General features: G+C 41.8%; 1 protein-coding gene across 1 annotated transcript in view; it reads right to left on the bottom strand.

The window, feature by feature from the left end:
• Positions 1-24,925, bottom strand: part of TAFA4 (TAFA chemokine like family member 4) — a 175,157-nt gene that overhangs the window by 23,816 nt on the left and 126,416 nt on the right. Inside the window, exon 4 of the mRNA XM_070776335.1 lies at positions 6,358-6,513. Coding sequence (XP_070632436.1) covers positions 6,358-6,513 — 156 coding nt within the window. The remainder of the gene's footprint in view (positions 1-6,357; positions 6,514-24,925) is intronic.

Raw genomic sequence — 24,925 nt, 5'->3', positions numbered from 1 at the left:
CAATTTTCCAAAATCTATAGGATACAGGAAATGTAGTTCTAAGGCGGAAGTCATAGTGATATAGGCCTATCTCAAGAAACAAGAAAAATCTGAAACAACCTAACTTACCATCTAAAGAAATTAGAAGAACAACAAACACAGCCCAAAGTCAGCATAAGAAAGAAATATTAGAGCAGAAACAAATGAAACAGAGACTAAAGAGAAAATAGACAAGATCAATAAAACTAAGAGCTGGTTCTCTGAAAAGATAAACAAAATTGATTAACCTTTAGCCAGACTCATCAAGCAAAAAAAGAGAAAGGGCCCAAATAAATAAAATCAGAAATGAAAGAGAAGTTACAACCGACACCACAGAAGCACAAAGAATAGTAAGCGATTAGTACAGATAATTATATCCCAGCAAACTGAACAGCCTCAAAGAAATCTAGAAACATGTCCTTCCAAGACAATCAAGAAGAAATAGAAAATGTGGATAAATTGATTACTAGTATTGAAATGGAATCAGTAATCAAAAAACTCACAACAAAGTCCAGGATCAGATGGCTTCACAGATGAATTCTATAAAACACTTAAAGAAGAGTTAATTCTTTTCATATTATTCCAAACATTTAAAGAGGAAAGAATGTTTCCAAACTCATTATCCTTATACTAAAACTACAGACCAAAAGTTAAGACCAAGACTCTACCAAAAAAAAAAAGAAAATTACTGACCAGTGTACGTAGTGAACATAGATGCAAAAAATCTCAACAAAATATTAGCCAGCCTAATTCAACAATATACATTAAAAGGACCATGGTAGCGGTTCAGTCACTCAGTCATGTCCAACTCCCTGCAACCCTATGGACTGTAGCCTGCTAGGCTCCCCTGTCCATGGGATTCTCCAGAGAATACTGGAGTGGGCTGCCATTTCCTTTTCCAGGGGATCTTCCTGACCTGGGGATCAAACGTGGGTCTCCTGCATTGGCAGGCAGATTCTTTACCAACTGAGCACCAGAGAAACCCTAAAAGGACCACATGCCATGGTTAAGTGGGACTTATTCCAGGAACTTTAGGGTGATTCAATGTCTGCAAATCAATCAACGTGATATACCACATTTACAAAATAAAGGAGAACACTGCACGATCATCCCAACAGATAAAGAAAAAGCACTTGACAAAATTCAACATCCAGTTGCTTAAAAGCTCACAACAAAGTGAGTATAGAGGAAGGCACCTCATGTAATAAAAGCCACAGACAAGAGACCACAGGCAGCATCACACTCAAAGGTGAAAAGCTGAGAGCTTTTCCTCCAAGATCAGGAACAAGACAAGGATCCCTATCACCACTTCTATTCAATGCAGTATTGAAGTCTCACTCCTACGAAAAAGAAATAAAAGTTATCCAGATTAGAAAGAAAGAAGCAAAACTGTCACTGTTTGCAGATGTTACAATAGTACATATTTTTAAAAAACCTTAAAGACACCACCAAAAAACTTAAAACTGATCAAGGGATTCAGTAAAGTTGCAGGATACAAAAATCAATATACATAAGTATATTGTATTTCTATAAACTAGTAATAAACTATCAGAAAGAAAAGTTCAGAAAATGATCCCACATGGGATAAGTCAACCTCATATACCACTGGTGGGAATTTAATCTGGTGCAGCCACTGTGGAAAATATTGAGATTCCTCAAAATACTAATATTAGAACTACCATATGATCCAGCTATCCCATTTCTGGCTATTCATCCAAAGAATAAAAAAAACTAATTGGAAAAGAAATATGCACCCCTATGTTCATTGCAGTATTATTTACAATAGCCAATGTATGGATAAAGAAGATGTGAGATATAGATGTGTGTGTGTATGTGTGTGTGTGTACACATGCACGCACGCTCAGTTGTGTCCAGCTCTTTACAATGCCATGGACTGCAGCCCACCATGCTCCTCTGTCTGTGGGATTATCCTGGCAGGAATACTGGAGTGGACTGCCATGCCCTCCTCCAGGGGATCTTCCTGAGCCGGGGATTGAACCCACGTCTCCTGCATTGGCAGGTGGATTCTTTACCACTGAGCCATGAGGGAAGTCCCTATACACACAACGGAATATTACTCAGCCATAAAAAGAATGAAACTCTGTCATTTGCAACAACATGAATGTATGTAAAGGGTATTATGTGAAGTGAAATAAGTCAGATAAAGAAAAAACAACATACAATTTCACTTGTATGTGGAATCTATAAAACAAAATAAACGAACAAACAAAACAGAAAAAATTTCAAAGATACAGGAAAAAAAAACAAAAAACTGGTGGTCTCCAGAGGGGAGAAGTATGGGAGGCTGGACAAAACAGGTGAAGAGAATTAGGAGGTACAAACTTCCAGTTATAAATTAAGCCATGGGGATATAATATACAGCATGGGGGGTACAATCAGTAATACTTTAATAATTTTGTATGGCAACAGATAGTTACTAGACTTACCATGGTGATCACTGTGTAATGTATATCAGTGTTGAATCACTATGTTGATCATTTAAAACTATCACAATACTCTCAACTATTATTACTATCATAATAATTCAACAAAAATGATAAAAATCTACATGACTTTTATTAAAAAATTAAAAATCTACAGAGGCAAGCAAACACTGCTGTTACTTTTCCAAATGAATCTGTGATTAGTGAAGATGAAATAATTCTCTGCTATGCTAACACTCACCAAGCATCAGCCAATGCGGAAAGATATAAATAAAAGATCCCGTTCCCATCTTCAAGCAACTTGTAGACTAATGTGAAGACAAACATTCAGCAAGTTTTTACAACAAAATGATATCCATGTCAGGAACTGGAAGTATGGTGAGATACAGAACATATAGATTTGAAAGAACAGGCATCAACTGGACAAATGTGTTTTGAGGAGACAAACGCAAAGATTCAAGTATGGATACAGATGGTGAAGTGCAGAGATGAAAGGGAACAGAGAAGACTGCAGTGTGGCTAGGGTACAGGAGTTGAAAGAAGAAAAAAAGAAAAAAAGACAAAACCAGATTATGCAGGGTTTCATCAGCCACACCAACAGGGTAAGGACTTTAGATTTCATTTTAAAGATGGCAGAAAGTTGCTGAAGTCAGGTTTTATTGATAAATATGAGAGGGACGTGACAAGCCCTATTTCCATAGAAAGATCATTCTGGCTACTGGGTGAATGTTGGAACACTAAGATGGTAAGCTCCGCAAAATATGACAAGGCCCTTAGACTGTGGAGGGGACAGCCGAATACAGAAAAGCAAACTGATCTGAGGACAAGGAGACAGAGTATGATTTGGGCTCAATAATGGAGAAAATACATATATTAAACTGTTCTTAACACTGTACAGGAGGTGCTGGGCAGAACTGCTGGACTCAATATGCCAGCAAATTTGGAAAACTCAGCAGTGGCCACAGGACTGGAAAAGGTCAGTTTTCATTCCAATCCCAAAGAAAGGTAATGCCAGAGAACGTTCAAACTACCGCACAATTGCACTCATCTCACAAGCTAGCAAAGTAATGCTCAAAATTCTCTAAGCTACGTTTCAACAGCACATGAAATGAGAATTTTCAGATGTTCAAGCCGGATTTAGAAAAGGCAGAGGAACCAGAGATCAAATTGCTAACATCCATTGGATCATAGAAAAACCAAGAGAATTCCAGAAAAACATCTACTTCTACTTCATTGGCTATGCTAAAGCCTTTGACTGTGTGGATCACAACAAACCGTGGAAAATTGTTACAGTGATGGGAATGCCAGACCACCTTACCTGCCTCCTGAGAAGCCTGTATGCAGGTCAAGAAGCAACAGTCAGAACTGGACTGGACATGGAACAACGAACTGGTTCTAAATCAGGAAAGGAGCATGTCAAGGCTGTATACTGTCACCCTGCTTATTTAACTTATATGTAGAATACATCATGTGAAATGCCAGACTGGATGAAGCACAGCTGGAATCAAGATTGCTGGGAGAAATATCAGTAACCTCAGATATGCAGATGACACCACCCTAATGGCAGAAAGTGAAGAACAAAAGAGCCTCTTGAAGGTAAAAGAGGAGACTGAAAAAGCTGGTTTAAAACTCAACATTCAAAAAACAAAGATCATGGGATCCAGTCCCATCACTTCATGGCAAATAGATGAGGAAACAATGGAAACAGTGACAGACTTTATTTTCTTGGGCTCCAAAATCATTGCACATGGCAACTACAACCATGAAATTAAAATATGCTTGCTCCTTGGAAGAAAAGCTTTAACCAACCTAAACAGTGTATTAAAAAGCAGAGATATTACTTTGCTGACAAAGGTCCATATGGTCAAAGCTATGCTTTTTCCAGTAGTCATGTATGGAGGAGAAAGTTGAGCCATAAAGAAGACTGGGCACAGAAGAATTGATGCTTTTCAACTATGGTGTTGGAGAAGTCTCTTGAGAGTTTCTTGGACTGCAAGGCGATCAAACCCGTCAATCCTAAAGGAAATCAGTCCTGAATATTCACTGGAAGGACTGATGCTAAAGCTAAAGTTACAATACTTTGGCCACCTGATGAGAAGGGCTGACTCATTAGAAGATACCCTGATGCTGGGAAAGATTGAAGTCAGGAGGAGAAAGGGATGACAGAGAATGAGATGGTTGGATGGCATCACCAACTCGATGGCCATGAGTTTGAGCAAGCTCCAGGAGATGGCAAAGGACAGGGAAGCCCGGGGTGCTGCAGTCCATGGGGTCGCAAAGAGTCGGACACGACTGAGTGACTGAAGAATAGCAACGACGACAACAACAAACTGTTCCCGCTGGAGAGCCAAAATTAGCCATTTTTTTTAAAATGTTAAAGCTCCTCATTCTTTTTTTTAACTTAGGTCTACAATTCTTTATCTTTAATCCCCAAATCCAAAAAGCTCTGAAAATGGCAAGAATTTCTTTATGATGGTAGCAATACCTGACTTGAATTAACATGAGGCTCTTCATCTTGTCTCATCCCATCCTGCATAAATATTCATATATTTCGCTGCATAAATATTAGTATCTGTGATTATGGGGTACAACTGAAGAAGACTTCAGGACTGTTAGCTGATGGTATATGTACTTTTTTATCTTGAGAAAATCTGATGAAATCTGCATTTGGCGACTCACCTGACATCCAGGGTTTCTGGTGAGGAATTATAGTCAGGAAACATTTCACGTTCACCTTCCAGCTTGAAAGGTGGCTAAGATCGTGCTGACATAGACCACAGGCATGCATACCACACAAGTACGCTATACAACCTATATATCTGTGTCTGCCTTTGGTAGGGGAGTTGGCACATGTAAGTCAGCTATTGTTGTCAACTGTATAATTTCAGAGATAAGAATGGGTGTGTGTGTTTTAACCACTTACCTTTAGAGATGCATCCGGTAAGACGGGAAGTGTTCATTTTCACAGGTTCCACGCCGCTGTAGAGAAACAGCTACAAGACTTACCTCCTGTGTGTGTTCCCCTGGGGACTGACACTTGTGTCTAACAAGGTGTCTGCTGGAAGGAGCCAGGGGCATCAAAAGGAATCAGTCCCAGGCCTCCATCTACAACCATCAATCCTCATTCATTTTTCTAAACTACTGGCACAGTACTCAGCTGGGGGATGTGGAAACAACAAATAAATGATACATGATCCCAGACTATTCTCAGGGAACCTGCTCCAAAGATGTCTCACAAATAGTAAACTAGAAAAAAAAAATAGAGTATTCATCTGTAACATTAAAGAGGAGCTGAGAAAACCAGGTTGCTAAATTTTTTGAGCAGCGTTTGAGAGCAGGAAGAGCATGTCTGGGGAGGTGACTGCTCCATTGGATGATATTTGAAGAGACAGCCAGGCAAGAAGAAATCAAAGCATATCTTCCTAGTTGTCTAGTAAGAGAAGTCCTCATTGGTACCTTTTGAGAGACATCATTAATGCCTTACTCATCAAGAAATTTGTAGGGTTACATTTATGCTCACTTTTATTTAATTTTATTTTTCGCCACACTATATCTTCACTGCTACCCACAGGCCTCCTCTAGTTGCAATGCACACCGGCTTCTTGCTGTGGGGCATGCGCTCTAGAGCACAGGCTCAGTAGCTGGTGGCATATGGGCTTAGTTGGGGGATCCTAGGGAATCCTCCCAGGCCAGGAATCAAACCTGTGACCCCTGCACTGGCAGGCAGATTCTTAACCACTGTACCACCAGGGAAGTCCCTTTATGTTCATTTTTAAAGTGACACGGACATAGTTGACCTACTTTTCTTTGGAGTTGCAAAGACAATAAAGCAAGAAGGTTCTTACAGTGTTAGGTCCTTGGGCAACATTAGGGAAACTGACTGTAACGGTCTTACCTTCAACACAAGAGGGCTGAGCCCGAGTCGTGCCAGCAACCTGTCCTGGGAAGCAAGAACACTTGACCGTCTGGGATCGCTCCTCTATGCGGTTCTTGTTACAGCACCTGTGCACTGCAACCACCTCACAGGTCCCTTGCTTGATTTGGTGGTGACCTGGTGGGTAAGAGGGGAACAAAACAGACCCAGTACTGTTAGGAAGAAACGGAACTACCAAGAGGATCAATGACGCCACGACTACAGCTTTCCAATTCTATGTACTGTATCCATGAATCTATATAAGTTTTTTGTTTTGATGTAACCTTAAACTTAGATAAAGGTAACAAGAATAGTGGCATGAACTCCTATGAACTTGCAGCAGACAGAAATTTGGCTTCTGGGACCTTTAGTCCCCTGGTATCACACCCATGGCTGCTGCTGCTGCTGCTGCTAAGTCACTTCAGTCGTGTCTGACTCTGTGCGACCCCATAGACAGCAGCCCACCAGGCTCCGCTGTCCCTGGGATTCTCCAGGCAAGAACACTGGAGTGGGTTGCCATTTCCTTCTCCAGTGCATGAAAGTGAAAAGTGAACGTGAAGTCACTCAGTCATGTCTGATTCCTAGCAACCCCATGGACTGCAGCCCACCAGGCTCCCCAATCCCCAGGATTCTCCAGGCAAGAACACTGGAGTGGGTTGCCATTTCCTTCTCCAATGCATGAAAGTGAAAAGTGAAAGTGAAGTCGCTCAGTCATGTCTGATTCCTAGCAACACCATGGACTGCAGCCCACCAGGCTCCTCCATCCATGGGATTTTCCAGGCAAGAGTACTGGAGTGGGTTGCCATTGCCTTCTCTGACACCCATGGCTATGTTATGTTATTTACATGGCAGCGAGATTTTGCAGCTGTAATTAAGATTATTAATTGGTTGAGTTTCAGAGAGGGAGATTATCCTCGGTTACCTATGTAGAGCTAATGTCATCATGTGAGCCCTTCAAAGCAGAGAGAGAGAATCAGAAGGGGAAGTCAGGTTGAAAATATGAGACGGGCTCCGAAGCACGTCTTGGTGGCTTGAAGGCAGAGGGGCCAAGAGTCAAGGAAATGGAGACCTCAGACCTACAACTACAAGGAGCTGAATTCTGCCAAAAACATGGATGTGCTTGGAAACAGATTCTTCCTTAGGGACCCCATAAAGGAATGCTCTCCTGTTGACACCTTGAATTTAACCCAGAGAAACCAGCCAAACTGTGCCAGTCTTCTCATAGAAACAAGCCACTAAATTTATGGTCATTTGTCAGAGGAGCAATAGCAAACCGATAGAAGATCTTTCACCAAGATACCCTAATCATTAACATGTGACCCCATTTGCTTCATCATTCACTTTCTTTCATATATTTTTTCTGAGCCATTTAAGAGTAAGTCGAAGACATGACATTCCTTCACCCCTAAATACTGTGTATTTCCCAAGAATAATTAATTAACTCTCTGACATAATTAACAAATTCAGGACAATGAACGTTAACATAAAGCTATTACATAATTGACAATCCTCAGTTCAGTTCAGTTGCTCAGTCGTGTCCAACTCTTTGCGACTCATGGGCTGCAGCACGCCAGGCCTCCCTGTCCATCACCAACTCCCAGAGCTTACTGAAACTCATGTCCATTGAGTCGGTGATGCCATCCAGCCATCTCATCCTCTGTCGTCACTTCTCCTCCCAGCCTTCAATCATTCCCAGCATCAGGATCTTTTCAAATGAGTCAGCTCTCCACATCAGGTGGCTGAAGTAATTTCCCAAAGACTATCCTTCAGAGCAGTTTTCCTTCTCCCTCAGGATCTAATGCTGGATCCCGCATTATATTCAGTTCACTTTTCTTTAGTCTTCTTTTGTCAGAACTATTGCTCAGGCTTTATCTTCCACAACTTTGACATTTTTAAAGAATACATGTCAGTTACTGTGTAGAACGTTCCTCACTTTGGATTTGTCTGGTGTTTCCTCCCGATGAGAGTCAGGCAATGCACTTTGGCAGATTATCCATTTACTCCACTACTGGTGCGGTGCCTGTTAATTACATGCCTAAGGTGGTGTCTACCATGTTTCTCCATCTCTAAAGGTATTATTTTGCCCTTTGTAATTGATATGCATTTTAAGGGGACATGTATTGAAACGATGGCAACACCCCATTCTTCATCAGACTTTCACCGCCTATTTTTAGCATCCATCGATGGTTTCCATCTGAACCAGTTATTAACATGATGGTTGCAAAATTGATTCTATGTTAATGTTCAAATTCTCTCAGATCTAGACAGGAGGAGACCCTTCACACTGGCAGCTCTGTCATTTTTGACACATCCCCATTACTCTTTGAGTTCTTTCTAACTTTCTGGCGCAAATGGAGACTCAAAGATGTGCCAGACTCACCCTTTATTTTCCCTGCCGTCATCATTTTTCTCAAAGGAGACCTGATTGTTTTTAGTGGGGCATCAGATTTAGAAACCAAGGTCTTGGCACAAAGGTTTATTCATTGCTACCAGGGAGTGATTTGGGGCTGAGAGGATAGATCGATCTAGGAGTGTGTGTGCCCGTGTGTGTGTACAGCGTAAGTTCACACCAATATCTCCAATTCCAACCTAGCACCACAGGTTCTCACTACTCTGTCCACAATTCTCTATTTGTATCTCCTGACACCAATAATGAGAAACCTGACTTCCATAGTCCTGTAACAAACAAAAAGCAGTTTAATTTACTTTGGAGTTCATTTTATCAGTTAGAACTCTTCTGTTTTAACAACGGAAACTGATCTGAGCTCACTTAATTCAAAGAGGATTTACTGGAAGAGTATCAGGAGCGAGGAGAGCAAAGAGAGAACTTAGGTTAATAATGTGTGTGCGCTCAGTCACTCAGTCGTGTCCGACTCTTTGCGACCCCGTGGACTGTGGCCCACCAGGCTTCTCTGTCCATGGGATTTCCCCCAGGCCAAGAATACTGGAGCAGGTTGCCATGCCCTCCTCCAGGGGATCTTCCCAATCCAGGGATTGAACCCAGGTCTCCTGCATTGCAGGCGGATTCTTTACCATCTGAGCCACCAGGGAAGCCGAGGTTAATAGTAGCTGAACCTATTCTCATGAGTGACCCTGAGGGAATGATTCTACTCAATGACTCTGTCATTCTGTTCAAGGTCATGTCAGCTGTGGCAACCACCATCTACGGTGATCCCCAGTCAGCCCTGCCTCCTCCAGTCCACACGTTTGTGCAGTCCCTTCCCACATGGTACCAGGGTGGGTCTGCGTGACCAATAGCCTGCTGTCATAATATGGCACTTCCACAAGCAGGTGGCCACTCTTCCTGTGCCCTTTGGATCACTCACTCTCGGGAAACCATGGCATAAGCGGCTCTTATAAAGAAACTGAAGTCTCTTGCCACGAAACCCTGTAAGTGAGCTTCTAGCTATATTTCCTCTGATGCTGCACCAGCACTGGTCTGGGTGCCAATACCAACAGCAAACACCAGGAGCAGTGGTTTGAGGAAGCCGTGCTGCATGCAGCTCTGAGCGTCTTGTGGCCAGGAGTTAGAGTCTGCTGCCAGCAGTCACAGGAGTGAGTAAAATAATATCCAGTTGACCTGTGAACAACGCAGGAGTTAGAAGCGCCAACTCCCACAGACAATCGAAAATCTGAGTATAACTTACGGTTGGCGCTCCTTACCTACAGTTACACATCCACAAATTCAACCAACCACAGGTCATGTGGCACCATGGTGCATATTTATTAAAGAAAATCAGAGGACAGTGGACCTGCACACTTCAAGCCTGTGTTGTTCAAGGGTCAACTGTACATTGTTTCAAGCATCTAAGATCAGGGCTAATTTGTTACACAGTAATAGATAATTTTATTTTTCTGGGCTCCAAAATCACTGCAGATGGTGACTGCAGCCATGAAATTAAAAGACGCTTACTCCTTGGAAGGAAAGTTATGACCAACCTAGATAGCATATTCAAAAGCAGAGACATTACTTTGCCAACAAAGGTCCGTCTAGTCAAGGCTATGGTTTTTCCTATGGTCATGTATGGATGTGAGAGTTGGACCATGAAGAAGGCTGAGCACTGAAGAATTGATGCTTTTGAACTGTGGTGTTGGAGAAGACTCTTGAGAGTCCCTTGGACTGCAAGGAGATCCAACTAGTCCATTCTGAAGGAGATCAGCCCTGGGATTTCTTTGGAAGGAATGATGCTAAAGCTGAAACTCCAGTACTTTGGCCACCTCATGCGAAGCGTTGACTCGTTGGAAAAGACTCGGATGCTGGGAGGGATTGGGGGCAAGAGAAGAAGGGGACGACAGAGGATGAAATGGCTGGATGGCATCACTGACTCAATGGGCGTGAGTCTGGGTGAACTCCGGGAGTTGGTGATGAACAGGGAGGCCTGGTGTGCTGCCATTTATGGGGTTGCAAAGAGTCGGACATGACTGAGCGACTGAACTGAACTGAACTGAATAGATAACTAATACACTAACTCTGGTTATAACTAGGATGGAAAGACTTAGCTTCACTCTAATTTTAAAAAAGCAATATAAACAAGATTACAGAGGCAGTGTTCAGAAATTATTAACGAAAGGCAAGCTTTTGAGCACCCTCAGAGCACCCACCTCAAGGTTTTCACAGATTCCATTTACATATAAATTGTTCTGTGAATTATAAGAAATCTCATCTACTCATTAAAACAGGTTTCCCCAAGGAGTCCCATGGGTTAATGTGTTGCTTGGTCTCTGTTGTTTGGTGCATGTGCTTCGAATAACAAAACTCATTCAAAAAATTCTGTATTTCAGATTTTCAGTCCATAAAGACAGGCCTCCTACAAAATAATCTCTGCATCATGCTGAATGATTTTCTGGCCCTTCCCTATCATACCATCTTAAACGGGGAAAAACAAAATCCAAATAACGGTGAGAACAAACACTAAGGCAAAGTTTGATTTGTAAAATACGTAAAAGTGGAACCAGTACCCAGAGAGTCAGACCGCCAACATGAGAGACAGCTTTCAATCCACAGCACAAGAACACAGCAATATGAAAGACATAATTAAAATGATAAACCTAATTAAATGTTCACAAGAAGAGTGTTTATTTCCCATAGGTAGTTGTGTGTGACTGTAAGAAAGTACATAAATAAAAAATAGAGAGTAATTACAGTGTCGGTAAAGTAGCATGGAACTTCAGCACGACGTGAGCGGAGAAGTGAGGACGGGGAGAGCTCACGGGAAGAGTCTTTCTCTGGTTTCCAATTGCACATAAGCACCTTCGGGTCAAACAATCCCAGACAGGCAACGACTGAGGGCCGGGGGGAGAAGGGTGGCCAGTCCTCTCTCAGTGACCACCCTCCCCGTCAGCTGCCATGACACACTAACCCAGACTGGGTGGCCTCAAAACAGGCTTTGTGTCTCAGAGTTCTGAAAGCTAGACACCCAAGATCAAGGTGCTGGCCAATTCAATTCCTGGTGAGAGTTCTTTCCCTGGCTTTAGACAGCCTGTTTTTTAAAAAAAAAAAAAAAACTAATTTACTTACTTTAGTGTTTTGGCTGCACAGTATGTGGGCAGGCTCTTAGTTCACCTGACCAGGGACGGAACCTGCACCCCCTGAACTGGAAGGTTAGAGTCATAGCCAATGGACCGCAGGGAAGTCCCCCTCCTTCTTACTGTGTCCTCGCGTGGCAGAGATAGCATGCTCTAGCATTGCTTCCTCTTTTCTCTAAGGACACCAGCCTTATTAAATTAGGGTCCACCCTATGACTTCATTTAACTTTTATCGCCTCCTCACAGACCCTGTCTCCAAACACAGTCACATTTGGGGCCCAGGGCTTCAACATATGAATTTGGTGGGGGAAGTCTAGACCAGCCATCATGCCTTATTAAATGGCCATAGAGAGTCTATAATGAAAGCAGCTCTATACCCCATTAAGAAAATAAAAGAAATATGCTTTAGTAACTTCCTAGACTAGCCAAGAAGTGAGGTGAACATTCATTAATATTATAGTTTGCTAAGAGTTTTGTTGCTATTTAGATAACCATCCACAAACGCAGATAGATTTTTTTTCTATTCAGTCTTGTCTCTAAATAATCAGCTTGCCTGGTGTAGGTTTTATTCATTTATATAGCACCAACTCTGGTACTTTATTGATTTTAAGAAACATTTTTTTTTCATCTTTTAACATGTCAGGAGATGTCACAACTGATAGCATCTTACCATTATAATTGGCATTGCTTTCTCTACTTTGAAATACACAAAATAGCAAGGTATTTCACAACTGACAGCATTTCTGACTTGATAAACTATGTCAGGTTGCAAGCACTGTTCTAAACTTCCTATAAATATTGTCCCATGTGGTCTTTAAAAATGCTATGATGTAGGTACTATTTTCATTTCTATTTTACATTTAACAAAATGTCCAGAAATTAATTTGCCCACATTAACACAACTAGAGAATGGAAAGAGGAGAGATCCAAAGCTACACAGTGTCTATGATGTCACAGGATGGTGGAAAATGCAGTAGCTATGGTAGCTAATATTTTACTGTGTGTATGCTCAGCTGCTCAGTCGTGTGTGACTTTTTGTGACCCCATGGACTGTAGCTGGCCAGGCTCCTCTGTCCATGAGATTTTCCAGGCAAGAACCTGCAGCGGGTTGTATATACACAGAAAGAGATTTATCCTAAGGAACTGACTCAAGTGATTATGGAAGCTGGCGATTCCCAAGATCTAAAGAGAGAGTCGGCAAGCTGGAGAAGCGGGAGAGCCACGGTGTCATTCTAGTCCAAAGGTGGACAAACTCAAGACCCAGGAAATGCGTATGTTTCAGTCAGCGTCTAAAAAGAGGAACGGTTGGAAGAAATCTCTCTTACTCAAGAGGAACGTACAGCTTTTTGCTCTATTTAGGCCTTCAACTGATTGGATGGGGCCCACTCATTCTGGGGAGGTCAACTGAGTCTAAAGATTAACCTATAAATTCAAATGATCATCTTATCCAAAACACCCTCCCAGAAACACCCAGAATAATGCTTGGCCAGGCACCCCACCAGTCAAGCTGACATATAAATGTAACCATCATAAACATCATACATCTATCTATGAAGTATAGTGTTGTTAGACAGGAAAACAATGAGAGTAGAAAGCAGACAAGAAACGAGTGGCTTAGCTCTCTATAAAGACATAGAAGAGGGATGCCTTGTTCAATAAGCTTAGTACCAGGAATTGGCCACTTCAGATAAATTCACTTAAAACAAACATGCATCTTCTCTCTTAAACAGCAAGGAACATTTTGGTCGGGGAACTGTCTTGAAAACCACAGCTACATACATATGACAACATAAGGGCTATGCAGTAAGTGAGAAGTTGTGCTGAAATTTCTCATGTGAGGTTTACTTTAGAGCTTCAAGGTGCGGAGTGGAGGATGGACGGATGAGTTATCCAGAAGTGGAGCCAGGTTCACTGGACAGAAACTGGCCAAAGAAGGGGGAAGAAAAGAAAATCACTATCCTTTTAATGCCATTAATCCTTGTCAGTTTCTGAGCCATTTCCCTTCCAAGCTTCTTCTCTGATAGGTGGATGGAAGTGTATTATTTCTATTTATTTAACCAACACTTTCATACAGTGTACTATGTACCAGACACTATTCTCAGTGCGCTTAGAGGCATATATTTAAACTGGGGAAACTTGAAACATTATTTGTTTTTACTTTTTTTTTAATTGGAGGATAATTACTGTGCAATATTGTGATAGCTTCTGCCACATACAAACATGAATCAGCCATAGGTATACATATGTCCCCTCCTTCTAAAACCTCCCACCCCCTCCCGCCCCCTAGGTTGTGACAGAGCACAGGCTTTGGGCTCCCTGTGTTATACAGCAAATTCCCATGGGCTATGTATTTTACATATGGTAATATATACATTTCAGTGCTACTCTCTCAAATCATCTCACCTTCTTATTCCTTTCCACACTTCTGAATTTGCAATCAGGTTGTATATGCTCTTTTCCAAAAAGGTGACATAACATACTGGCAGAATTGTAAAATCTAATATGCCTGGCTTCTCACTCACCTGAATAATTTATGTATATACCATTAAAAGAGTTATGACAATCCTTACGAGAAAAATTCATTGCTTTGGGATTGCTACAGAGGATAGATTAACGTTATCTGCTTAAATACGTATCTGTTTTTCTTATTAAATATGTTTTTAAGAAAAGTTGACAGCAGGGTAAATAAATACATATTTGTCCCAGTGCAGGGTCTTCCCAGGATAAAAGGGATAAAATACAAAACCTCATTTGCAATAAAAGTTCTACTTTGATTGGCTGAAGCTAACTGAAAGCTGATGGAGAGACAGAAGGCGTCCGATTAGGGTGAGTTTCTTGATGCTCTTATTTCCCTCGCATCCTTTTGGTTTTGTTTAAATCCTTTCCCCGCTTCCTCCTCCAGCCCAGCACAGGAAAATACACCCTCAGAGGGGAGCATCACACTCCAGTGATCTTAGCAAGTGTTGCTTTGATTTGAGCAGGGTTTTCTCTACAGTATTCTCAGCCTCCCCCTCCATGGGACCAGAACACAGCAAACAGAAGGCCGAAAACAAGACTTCATGAAATGAAAGCAGAGAACGAGGCCGTGGCGCGCCACTTGCCTTCGGGAAACAAGCTCACTACGCCTAGTTGTGCTTCCCATCTAAACTCTCAACTTTCTTCCCCAGTGCTGGCCCCAACATCACTCTCTGTCCAAACGAGATCCCTGAGACTATGGACATTAAGCCTATGGTAGCCATGCGACCATCAGCTGGACAAAAGTCATAATTTCGTTGTGCAGACAAGTATCCCCTGGGCTCCTGCTATGCTCCAGGCCTCTGCTGGGGTTGAGCAGACAGTAGTAAAGAAGAGAGATGCTTCTGGCCTCAGCAAGTAGAGATAACGAATGGCAGTATCTGACGATTCTCCCAAGGCGGAAACAGATTTCTTCCCTGAAGGTAACCAAGGAGAGAGCGCTGGACTTGGAGTCAGAATTACTGAACTGGAATGCCAACTTCCAGACTTGGGGAATTCAACTCAGTAATTCAACCTCATTTTTCTGAATACACAGCTAGTCTGTTATCTATCACACAAGATGGTTCTGAAGTTTCAATTAAAGTGCTTAATGGTATCATGAGCTACTTCAAACACCATAGATGTTGAATAAATGACTTTGGGTTTTTGTTTACATATTTATTCAATAACTATTTGTTGAACACTTGCTCTGTGCCAGACACATGGAAACATAACAGTGACCAAGACAGGACAAAGGACCTCTCAGATTCTGGTGATGAAAGAAACACAAAGCAACAGAGATGGAATTTAAAATAGGGAGCACCCAAGAACCTAACATGTCAGTGTGACATTGAAGTAGAGGAGAGACGAACACTTGCAGATTATCTGAGGGCAAGAGGCCCTGACACCTGGTGCTGTGTGAGAGAAGGGTAGATTCATAGGCAGTGATGCCGAAAGATAATGCAGACTGAGTGGGCAGCTTCCCCAGCACCTCGTGGGTCATGGTGGGGGCTTGGGCTTTAGTTACAATATGACTCAGAGCCCCTGGGAAGTGTGAACTTGGAGTGACCTGCTATGACAAACCTCTGTAAAGGATCTACTGTGATGAGCGCAGACTGAAGAGGAACAGGCTGGGAGCAGGGACGCAGCTCCTGTCACCACAGTCCAGGGAGAGGTGGCGATGGCTTGGAGCAGGTGGCGGTAGTGGTGACATAAGGAAAGGTGGGGTTCTGGATACAGTTAGAAGGTAGAGGCGATGGGATGTGCTGAGGGGTTACACGTGCGGTGTGAGCGGAAGAGAGGACTCAAAGCAGACGCTGAGGCTGCTGCCATGAACGAGAAGGGTAGGGATGATCCTCCAAGAAATGAGGGCAAACCAGGAGCTTACTTGGTTTTAGGTGCTGGTTAGATACCTAACTGAGGAACATCAACTAGGTGGTTAGGTGTGAGACTTGAGTCTGAAGATTAAGAGAGAAGGTTGGTTTAAGTCTGTCCATCATTAGAATATGTGGATGGTATTTAAAGCCATCAGACTGGGTCAAATCCCCAAGGAAGTAATTGGACCTCAAGAATTTTTTTTAAGGATCACTTTAATGGCACAAATTTGGAAGAAAAGGGGTGACCAGCAGCCTAAAACGAGAACCAAGGATGAATGAGGGGTATTCTGGCAGCCCAGGGGACAAAGATTTCAAGGATAAGGGACTGATCGTGTTAAATGCAGCTGTGAACTGAAGTAAGATGAGGACCCCTGGACATAACAGGATTAAAGCCACTGGTGGCCTGCACAAGAAAAGTATCAGAAGAACAGTGGCGGCAAATCATGATTGGAACAGGCTTCAAGAAAACACGTAAAGTGAGAAATTGGAAACAATAATTACAGCTAGAAATTGTGCTGTGAAAGGCAGAAGAAAAATAAGAATGTATACGGTATACACTCATTAGCAATCTTTAGGTAGGAGAGTTTACAACAAAAATGTATCAGTTCAGTTCAGTTGCTCAGTCGTGTCCAACTCCTTGTGACCCCATGGGCTGCAGCACGCCAGGCCTCCCTGTCCATCACCAACTCCCGGAGTTTACTCAAACTTGTTTCCACTGAATCGGTGATGCAAATTCATCCTCTGTCATCCCCTTCTCCCGCCTTCAATCTTTTCCCACATCGGGGTCTTTTCAAATAAATCAGCTCTTCGCATCAGGTGGCCAAAGTATTGGAGTTTCAGCTTCAACATCAGTCCTTCCAATGAATACTCAGGACTGATCTCCTTTAGGATGGACTGGTTGGATCTTCTTGCAGTCCAAGGGACTCTCGAGTTCTCCACCACCACAGTTCAAAAGCATCAATTCTTCAATGCTCAGCTTTCTTTATAGTTCAACTCTCACATCCATACATGACTACTGGAAAAATCACAGCCTTGACTAGATGGACCTTTGCTGGCAACGTAATGTCTCTGTTTTGTAATATGCTGCCTAGGTTCTATTGGAGAAAATTGGATACAGAAAACTGCTATAGAGACGTCTGAGCAGGTAGGAGGTCATGGACGCAACCTATGTGAAGAGGTGGGCATTTGATAGAAGCACACACAGCTCACTTATAACCTTCCTTATCCCAGTTTTCTGGGTGTCACCATTGTGCCGGATGTTCTATATGGAACCTGTGTTCACTGCTGTATGACTATTCACTGACATCATCAGTTAAAAAATTATGCCTGGTCACACAAATCTAGTCCCCACTCAACACCAGGGACTGTACCGTCAAGCCTCAGAGCAGCTCCTTGGTGATGGTCCAAAACATCCCATGACGCGAGTATTACAAATGCTGAAGAATTTCATAAAGCCATTGCCAGGGGCACAGTATAGCTGCCTGAATACTACTCAAAGCCACTTTACTGAGAATACGGCAGATTTAGGTCAAGAGGAGAAAGTCACCTGGAAAGACTTCTCAGAAGGGAGTAGCTGGGACTTCCCTGGCGGCCCAGTGGTTAAGACTCTGCTCCCAATGCAGGGGGCCAGGGTTCGATCCTCAGTCCCTCATCAGGGAACTAGATCCCACATGTAAGTTCCCACAGAGAACTAGATCCCACAACTAAGAGTTCGCATGCTGCAACTAAAGATCCGTGTGCCACAGCTAAGACCCGGCACAAACAAATAAATATATTTTTAAAAAAGAGAGAGATTGACTTAAGTGTCAAAGGACCAAAGAGAAGCTCATAGAGAAATGAGGGAAGCTCCTGAATGGTTTCATAGACATTTATCATTATACAGCAGAAGGCAATAATAAAATAAAAAATTACACATTACACTATGTAACAATTTTTCTCTGTATGAAGTCGTATCTACTCCAGTCAAAGAATTATTTCTCACCTACTTGTTCTTTCCCCCCTCAAGACCTTCTTCCTGTACTCAAAAAATGCAATACCATTTTTGGGGAGAAAACTATTACTATCCTATTATAATAGATATTATAAATATAATTTTTAATAACAGATTAAAAGTCAAAAGAATAATATGTTCTAACTCAACACAACTCAGTTGCTTTCCTTAATTTTTAGAGTATCTACAAACTTCCCATACTCAGCAATTTTAATTCATCTTACCAAAAATTTTCTTCTTTCACTACTCAACAATACACATATTCTAAAGACTTTCCCATTACACTTAATCAAGGCTATTATGTCTTTGTCATTCTTTGTTAAGAATACCATCACCTAGAAGACACATATACAGAGAAGGCGATAAGCAGCACAGAATAAGCGCTCTGAGAGGATCTCAATATTAGATTAATATATATTTCACATGTAGTATTTCTGATTATTTATATATACAAACTAAAAGCTCCAAGATTAATTATTACACAATATAAAAGCTTCTTTAATTAGTAACATATACTTTCACATGTTACACTGAGATGCACCTTTTCCAGTAGTCATGAATGGACATGAGAGTTGGACTATAAAGAAAGCTGAGCACCGAGAAATTAATGTTTTTGAACTGTGGTGTTAGAGAAGACTCTTGAGAGTCCCTTGAACTGCAAGGAGATCCAACCAGTCCAACCTAAAAAAGATTAGTCCTGGGTGTTCATTGGAAGGACTGATGGTGAACCTGAAACTCCAATACTTTGGCCACCTGATGTGAAGAGCTGACTCACTGGAAAAGATGGTGGGAAAGATTGAAGGAGGAGAAGAAAGGGATGACAGAGGATGAGATGGTTGGATGACATCACCGACTCAATGGACATGGGTTTGGGTGAACTCCAGGAGTTGGTGAAGGACAGGGAGGCCTGGTGTGCTGTAGTCCATGGGACTGCAAAGAGTCAGACACAACTGAGCAACTGAACTCAAGTGAACTGAATCTTCCTATATTTCAGAAGTATTCCTTCAAGGCATCTGTCATAGATTGAATTATGCCTTCTTCCCACAAAAATTTGTATGCTGAATCTCTAATCCCCATATGACAGTATTTGGAGATAGAGCCTTTAGGCAGGTATTCAGGTTAAATGAGGTCTTAAGGGCAGAACTCCAACCCAAGAGGACTGGTGTTCTTATAAGAAAAGGAAGAGACACCAGAGACCTGGCCCCCTCTGCACACTCACACAGAACAGGCCATGTGAGGACACAGTGAGAAGAGGGGAGTCTGCAACCCAGGAAGAGATCACACCGGACGATGAATGTGCTGATACCTTGATCTTGGACTTCTAACTTCAAGAACTATGAGAAAATAAATTTCTGTTGTTTAAACCACCCAGTCTGTGCTAATATGTTATGGCAGCCTGAGATGACTCATACATTGTCACTTACTCATTCTCACTTCATGGACTGCAAGAAGGTGATGAGCTTCACATCAGGAGTATCACAGCACTAACACGACTGGGCAAAATACATCGTTTGGGATCATTTGTGTTTCTGAAAAAGTGTGTGTGTGTGTCTGTGTGTCTGTGTGGTAAATTGGATTTTTATGCCCAATTCATTATCTGCTTTAGTTTATAGTGACATAATTTGTTACAGTAGTAAATTCTTTTGGAAAATGGTCTTATTCTCGGAAAATATATGCAGTTTGCCACTTATTTTCAAACAATTAAAAAAAAAAGGAATAGCTACACAGGCATAGGAGTGTATAATTGGCAGTTCTAATATGATAGGGGTCTTCCGTGGTGGCTCAGATGATGAACAATCTGCCTGCAATGCCTCATAAGGGATATTAAGATATACTTTTCATTCAACCTTTCTCTAGATTTGCTGCTGCTAAGTCGCTTCAGTCCTGTCCAACTCTGCGTGACCCCATAGACGGCCTCCTACCAGGCTCCTCTGTCCCTGGGATTCTCCAGGCAAGAACACTGGAGTGGGTTGCCATTTCCTTCTCCAATGCATGAAAGTGAAAAGTGAAAGTGAAGTCGCTTAGTCGTGCCCGACTCTTCACGACCCCATGGACTGCAGCCCACCAGGCTCCTCCGTCCATGGGATTTTCCAGGCAAGAGTACTGGAGTGGGGTGCCATTGTCTTCTCCGTCTCTAGATTTGAGAAGTTTCCAAATAATAAGTTGGGGGCGGGAGAAGCTAACATTGAAAGAAAGAACTCAAAGTCATTCCAGTCTTATAAAGACTCCAGGTACCTCTGTTTCAATGGCTAGCTTGCCATCTCTCTACTTCTGGGAGGTTTTCAACAAGTGACTTCATTCCTGTTTGCCTCTGTTTCCATGTCTGCAAAACAATAAACCTTCAGAGGGTGGGTTGAGGACAAACAGTAACACAGGTGAAGTGGTAAGTGCTCAATACATATGGAAGTATGAGATGCAAACTAGTATATCAGGCTGGATATGACAATAAGGTCCTGCTGTATGGCACAGGGAACCATATTCAATATCCTCTGATAAATTACATGGGAAGGAATAGGAAAAAGAATATGTATATGGATAGCTGAGTCGCTTTTCTATACAGCAGAAACTAACGCAACATTGTTCAATGTTCAACTTCAATAAAACTTTTACTGCTAATAACAGGAAGTATGATAGCAACCTTGCCTGGAGAATCCCACAGACAGAGGAGCCTGGCGGGCTACAGTGCGTGGGGTCGCAAAGAGTCAGACACGACCGAGCGACTCACACACCCACACACGCGCGCGACAGTAACATTACTGCTGTAATTATGATGGACTACTTAAATAACTGTTAAACTGGGAAGATCTAGGAAGAAATGCAAAGAACTGAATTCAAATCATTTTTTTAAAATTATACTTCTCAGAATAAAGAAAAAGTAAATGCCTTCTATTAGCAAAACATCCCCCTAATAACACTCCCCTCACTCAACTGATATTTATTAAAGATTTGAAATAGCAAGCAACCTCTGTTTTAATTTTTTCCCACCTGGTGTGTGGTGGTGGTTTTGCCGCTCAGTCCATGTCTGACTCTTGCGAGTCCATGGACTGTAGCCCGCCAGGCTCCTATGTCCATGGGATTTCCCAAGCAAGAATACTGGAATGGGTCGCCATTTCCTTCTCCAGGGGATCTTCCCAACCCAGGGATAAAACCCAGGCCTCCAGCATTGCAGGCAGATTCTTTATCAGCTGAGCCACAGGGAAGCCCTCACCTGGTACGTTAATTCCTTTATTTCCTAAGAAATATTCCTTCAGTACTTCCTTAAACCCTTAACTCTCCCATTAGAAGCCAGCTGCTGCCAAATTTAGGGCATCTTCAAGCGCGAGAGTCGTGACTCCTATCCCCACTGCACTGGACTATATACTGGGCGCTCCAGTTTCCGTGTCTCTGGTTCCTGGTTTCATCACTGCCTAGTACCTTCAAAGGTTTTAAATTCAGCAGGCCCACTGGAGGACGGGAAATCAAATAAAGTGGCTCCCCGTGCTCAGATGATCAGATTGAGCCGTTTTCTTCTGAAAGAGGAACATGATTGCAGAGACATGGAAAAGACTACAAAACGCCTCTCCCATAGCGGTAGCTGATGAAGTAGAGAACTGACATTAGGCTTTACTGGCACCTTCCCTCCCAGCCCCAGACACACTCCTCCCCATTCCTAACACTCCCACAAATCAGCACTAAGTGCAAGAAAGAAAAAAAAGAAGGATAACTGCTGACTTCAATTTCAAAGAACCCGTTACACAGCTAGTGTGTGTGTGTGTGTGTATGCTAATGTCAGAATAAAGCCAAACAGAGAGTTAAAAGATAAAAATAAACAAAAGGACTTGTTTTAGTCCCTGCAAGTCCCCTCAATATCTGTATCTGTGATTTCAACATTTCTTGCACAGTTGGATAGATTTCTTAATCGTTCTTCTACTAAATTTATATGCAGAACCATCTCAGTAGACAAAAATGAATAAATCTATATGCATGTACAAACTGGCGATTAGCTTCCACTTGTACATTTCAAACATAAAAAATATATGATTTTTTCACATTTTCTCGTAGAAAATTTTGTTCCATTTTACTTCTAGCTAAAATAGACTAGAACAGAAATACTGCATAATGATTTTTTTAAAAAAAACCTAAACAATTTTTAGTTGTTAAACTCTCTTATAAGCATTATTTTTGTTGTCACATTATACATGTCACTAAGTATCTAAGCCCAGAATTAAATAGCATTCTGAACCTGACATGTCACCATGAACCTTTTCTGAACAGCAACTTAGCAGAACCAGTTTTAAGTTTTTAAATTCCAGTTGAAGATGGTAAATTAACCACTTTAGGTCAGTGTTTTCTCCTTCCAGAGATGCACCCCACACTATAGTTGAGGAAGACAAAAGAGTCAAACTCACAAGAACAAAAAATAAAAGTTAACACACCAAACAAGGGAGAAACATTTCATTGTGTTTTGGGAGATGGAAAGCAGGTAGATTAGAAGTAGCTGATTGGGACAAGAGAAGTAAGAGGATGCAACCACCTCACTTGCAAGGATCTCAATAGGTCCTTCAAGGCATGGCGCTCAGAGGAGGAGGCCTGACTGATCGCCCATACACTCAGAACCAAAGTCCACTGATCGCCAAGTCCTATATACTCAGAGATTCCACTCTCCTATAAGGAGGCACACACTGCCAGAAAGTCTCCAACAAGAAAATGAGCAAAATAAACAAATAGAAAAATAAAACCAGGGGACAAAGATTTAACACAAGGAACAGACAAAGACTTAGCTCAAGGAACAAAGACTTAGCTCAAGGGACAAAGACCTGAGAGTACTAACAGTAGTAGCATGACTCCAAAGAAAAGAGAGAGGAGGAAGGGGGGGATTTTCGTCCCCTTCTCTCAGCAACTATTACAATAACAAGATGAAATCAACACCGACACAGAAAATCAAAACAGCACTATCAACCAATTTGACAAGATTTAAAGAACACTCTAACTCGATGACAGAAAATACATTATTTTTTACACATATGCTAAGTTAATCAGAAAAGACCATACTATGTGCCATATAATATGTCTCAATTAATTTAGAACTATTCAGTTCAGTTCAGTCACTCTGTTGTGTCCAACTCTTTGTGACCCCATGGACTTCAGCACGCCAGGCCTCCTTGTCCATCACCAACTCCCGGATTACTCAAAGTCATATCCATTGAGTCAGTAATGCCATCCAACCATCTCATCCTCTGTCATCCCCTTCTTCTCCTGCCCTCAACCTTTCCCAGCATCAGGGTCTTTTCAAATGAGTCAGTTCATAGCATCAGGTGGCCAAAGATTTGGAGTTTCAGCTTTAGTATCAATTCTTCCAATGAATATTCAGGACTTATTTCCTTTAGGATGGACTGGTTGAATCTCCTTGCAGTCCAAGGGACTCTCAAGAGTCTTCTCCAACACCACAGTTCAAAAGCATCAATTCTTTGATGCTCAGTTTTCTTTATAATCCAACTCTCACATCCATACATGACTACTGGAAAAACCATAGCCTTGACTAAACAGAACTTTGTTGGCAAAGTAATGGCTCTGCTTTTTAATATGCTGGATGGTCGTAACTTTTCTTCCAAGGAATAAGTATCTTTTAATTTCATGGCCGCAGTCACCATCTGCAGTGATTTTGGAGCCCAAGAAAATAAAGTCAGCCACCGTTTCCACTGTTTCGCCTTCTATTGGCCATGAAGTGATGGGGCTGGATGCCATGATCTTAGTTTTCTGAATGTTGAGCTTTAAGCCAACTTTTTCACTCTCCTCTTTCAGTTTCATCAAGAGGCTCTTTAGCTCTTCTTTGCTTTCTACCATAAGGGTGGTGTCATCTGCATATCTGAGGTTATTGATATTTCTCCCAGAAATCTTGATTCCAGCTTGTACTTCTTCCAGCCCAGCGTTTCTCATGATGTACTCTGCATAGAAGTTAAATAAGCAGGGTGACAATATACAGCCTTGACGTACTCCTTTCCCAATTTGGAACCAGTCTGTCGTTCCAGTTCTAACTGTTGCTTCCTGACCTGAATATAGGTTTCTCAAGAGGCAGGTCAGGTGGTCTGGTATTCCCATGTCTTGAAGAATTTTCCACAGTTTATTGTGATCCACAGAGTCAAAGGCTTCGGTATAGTCAAAAAGCAGAAATAGATGTTCTTCTGGAACTCTCTTGCTTTTTCAATGATCCAGCGGATGTTGGCAATTTGATCTCTGGTTCTTCTGCCTTTTCTAAAACCAGCTTGAACATCTGGAAGTTCATAGTTCACATACTGTTGAAGCCTGGCTTGGAGAATTTTGAGCATTATTTTACTAGCATGTGAGATGAGTGCAATTGTGCGGTAGTTTGAGCATTCTTTGGCATTGCCTTTCTTTGGGATAGGAATGAAAACTGACCTTTTCCAGTCCTGTGGCCACTGCTGAGTTTTCCAAATTTGCTGACATATTGAGTGCAGCACTTTCACAGCATTTAAAATCAAATAAATCAAGAGGAGCTAAAACCAAAACTTTTATAAGATAACAGAGGAGTAAACCTTCATAAGCTTGGACTTAGCAGTGGATTCTTAGATACATATTTGACACCAAAATAACAAGCCAGAAATCACAAAAAGATAAAATGAACTTCATGAAAATTAAAAACATATTAATTCATCAAAAGACATTT

This window comes from Bos indicus, chromosome 22 (genome assembly GCF_029378745.1).
Source record: "Bos indicus isolate NIAB-ARS_2022 breed Sahiwal x Tharparkar chromosome 22, NIAB-ARS_B.indTharparkar_mat_pri_1.0, whole genome shotgun sequence".
In the NCBI taxonomy this organism is placed as follows: Eukaryota; Metazoa; Chordata; class Mammalia; order Artiodactyla; family Bovidae; genus Bos; species Bos indicus.
This window is presented reverse-complemented; position numbering and strand designations above follow the sequence as displayed.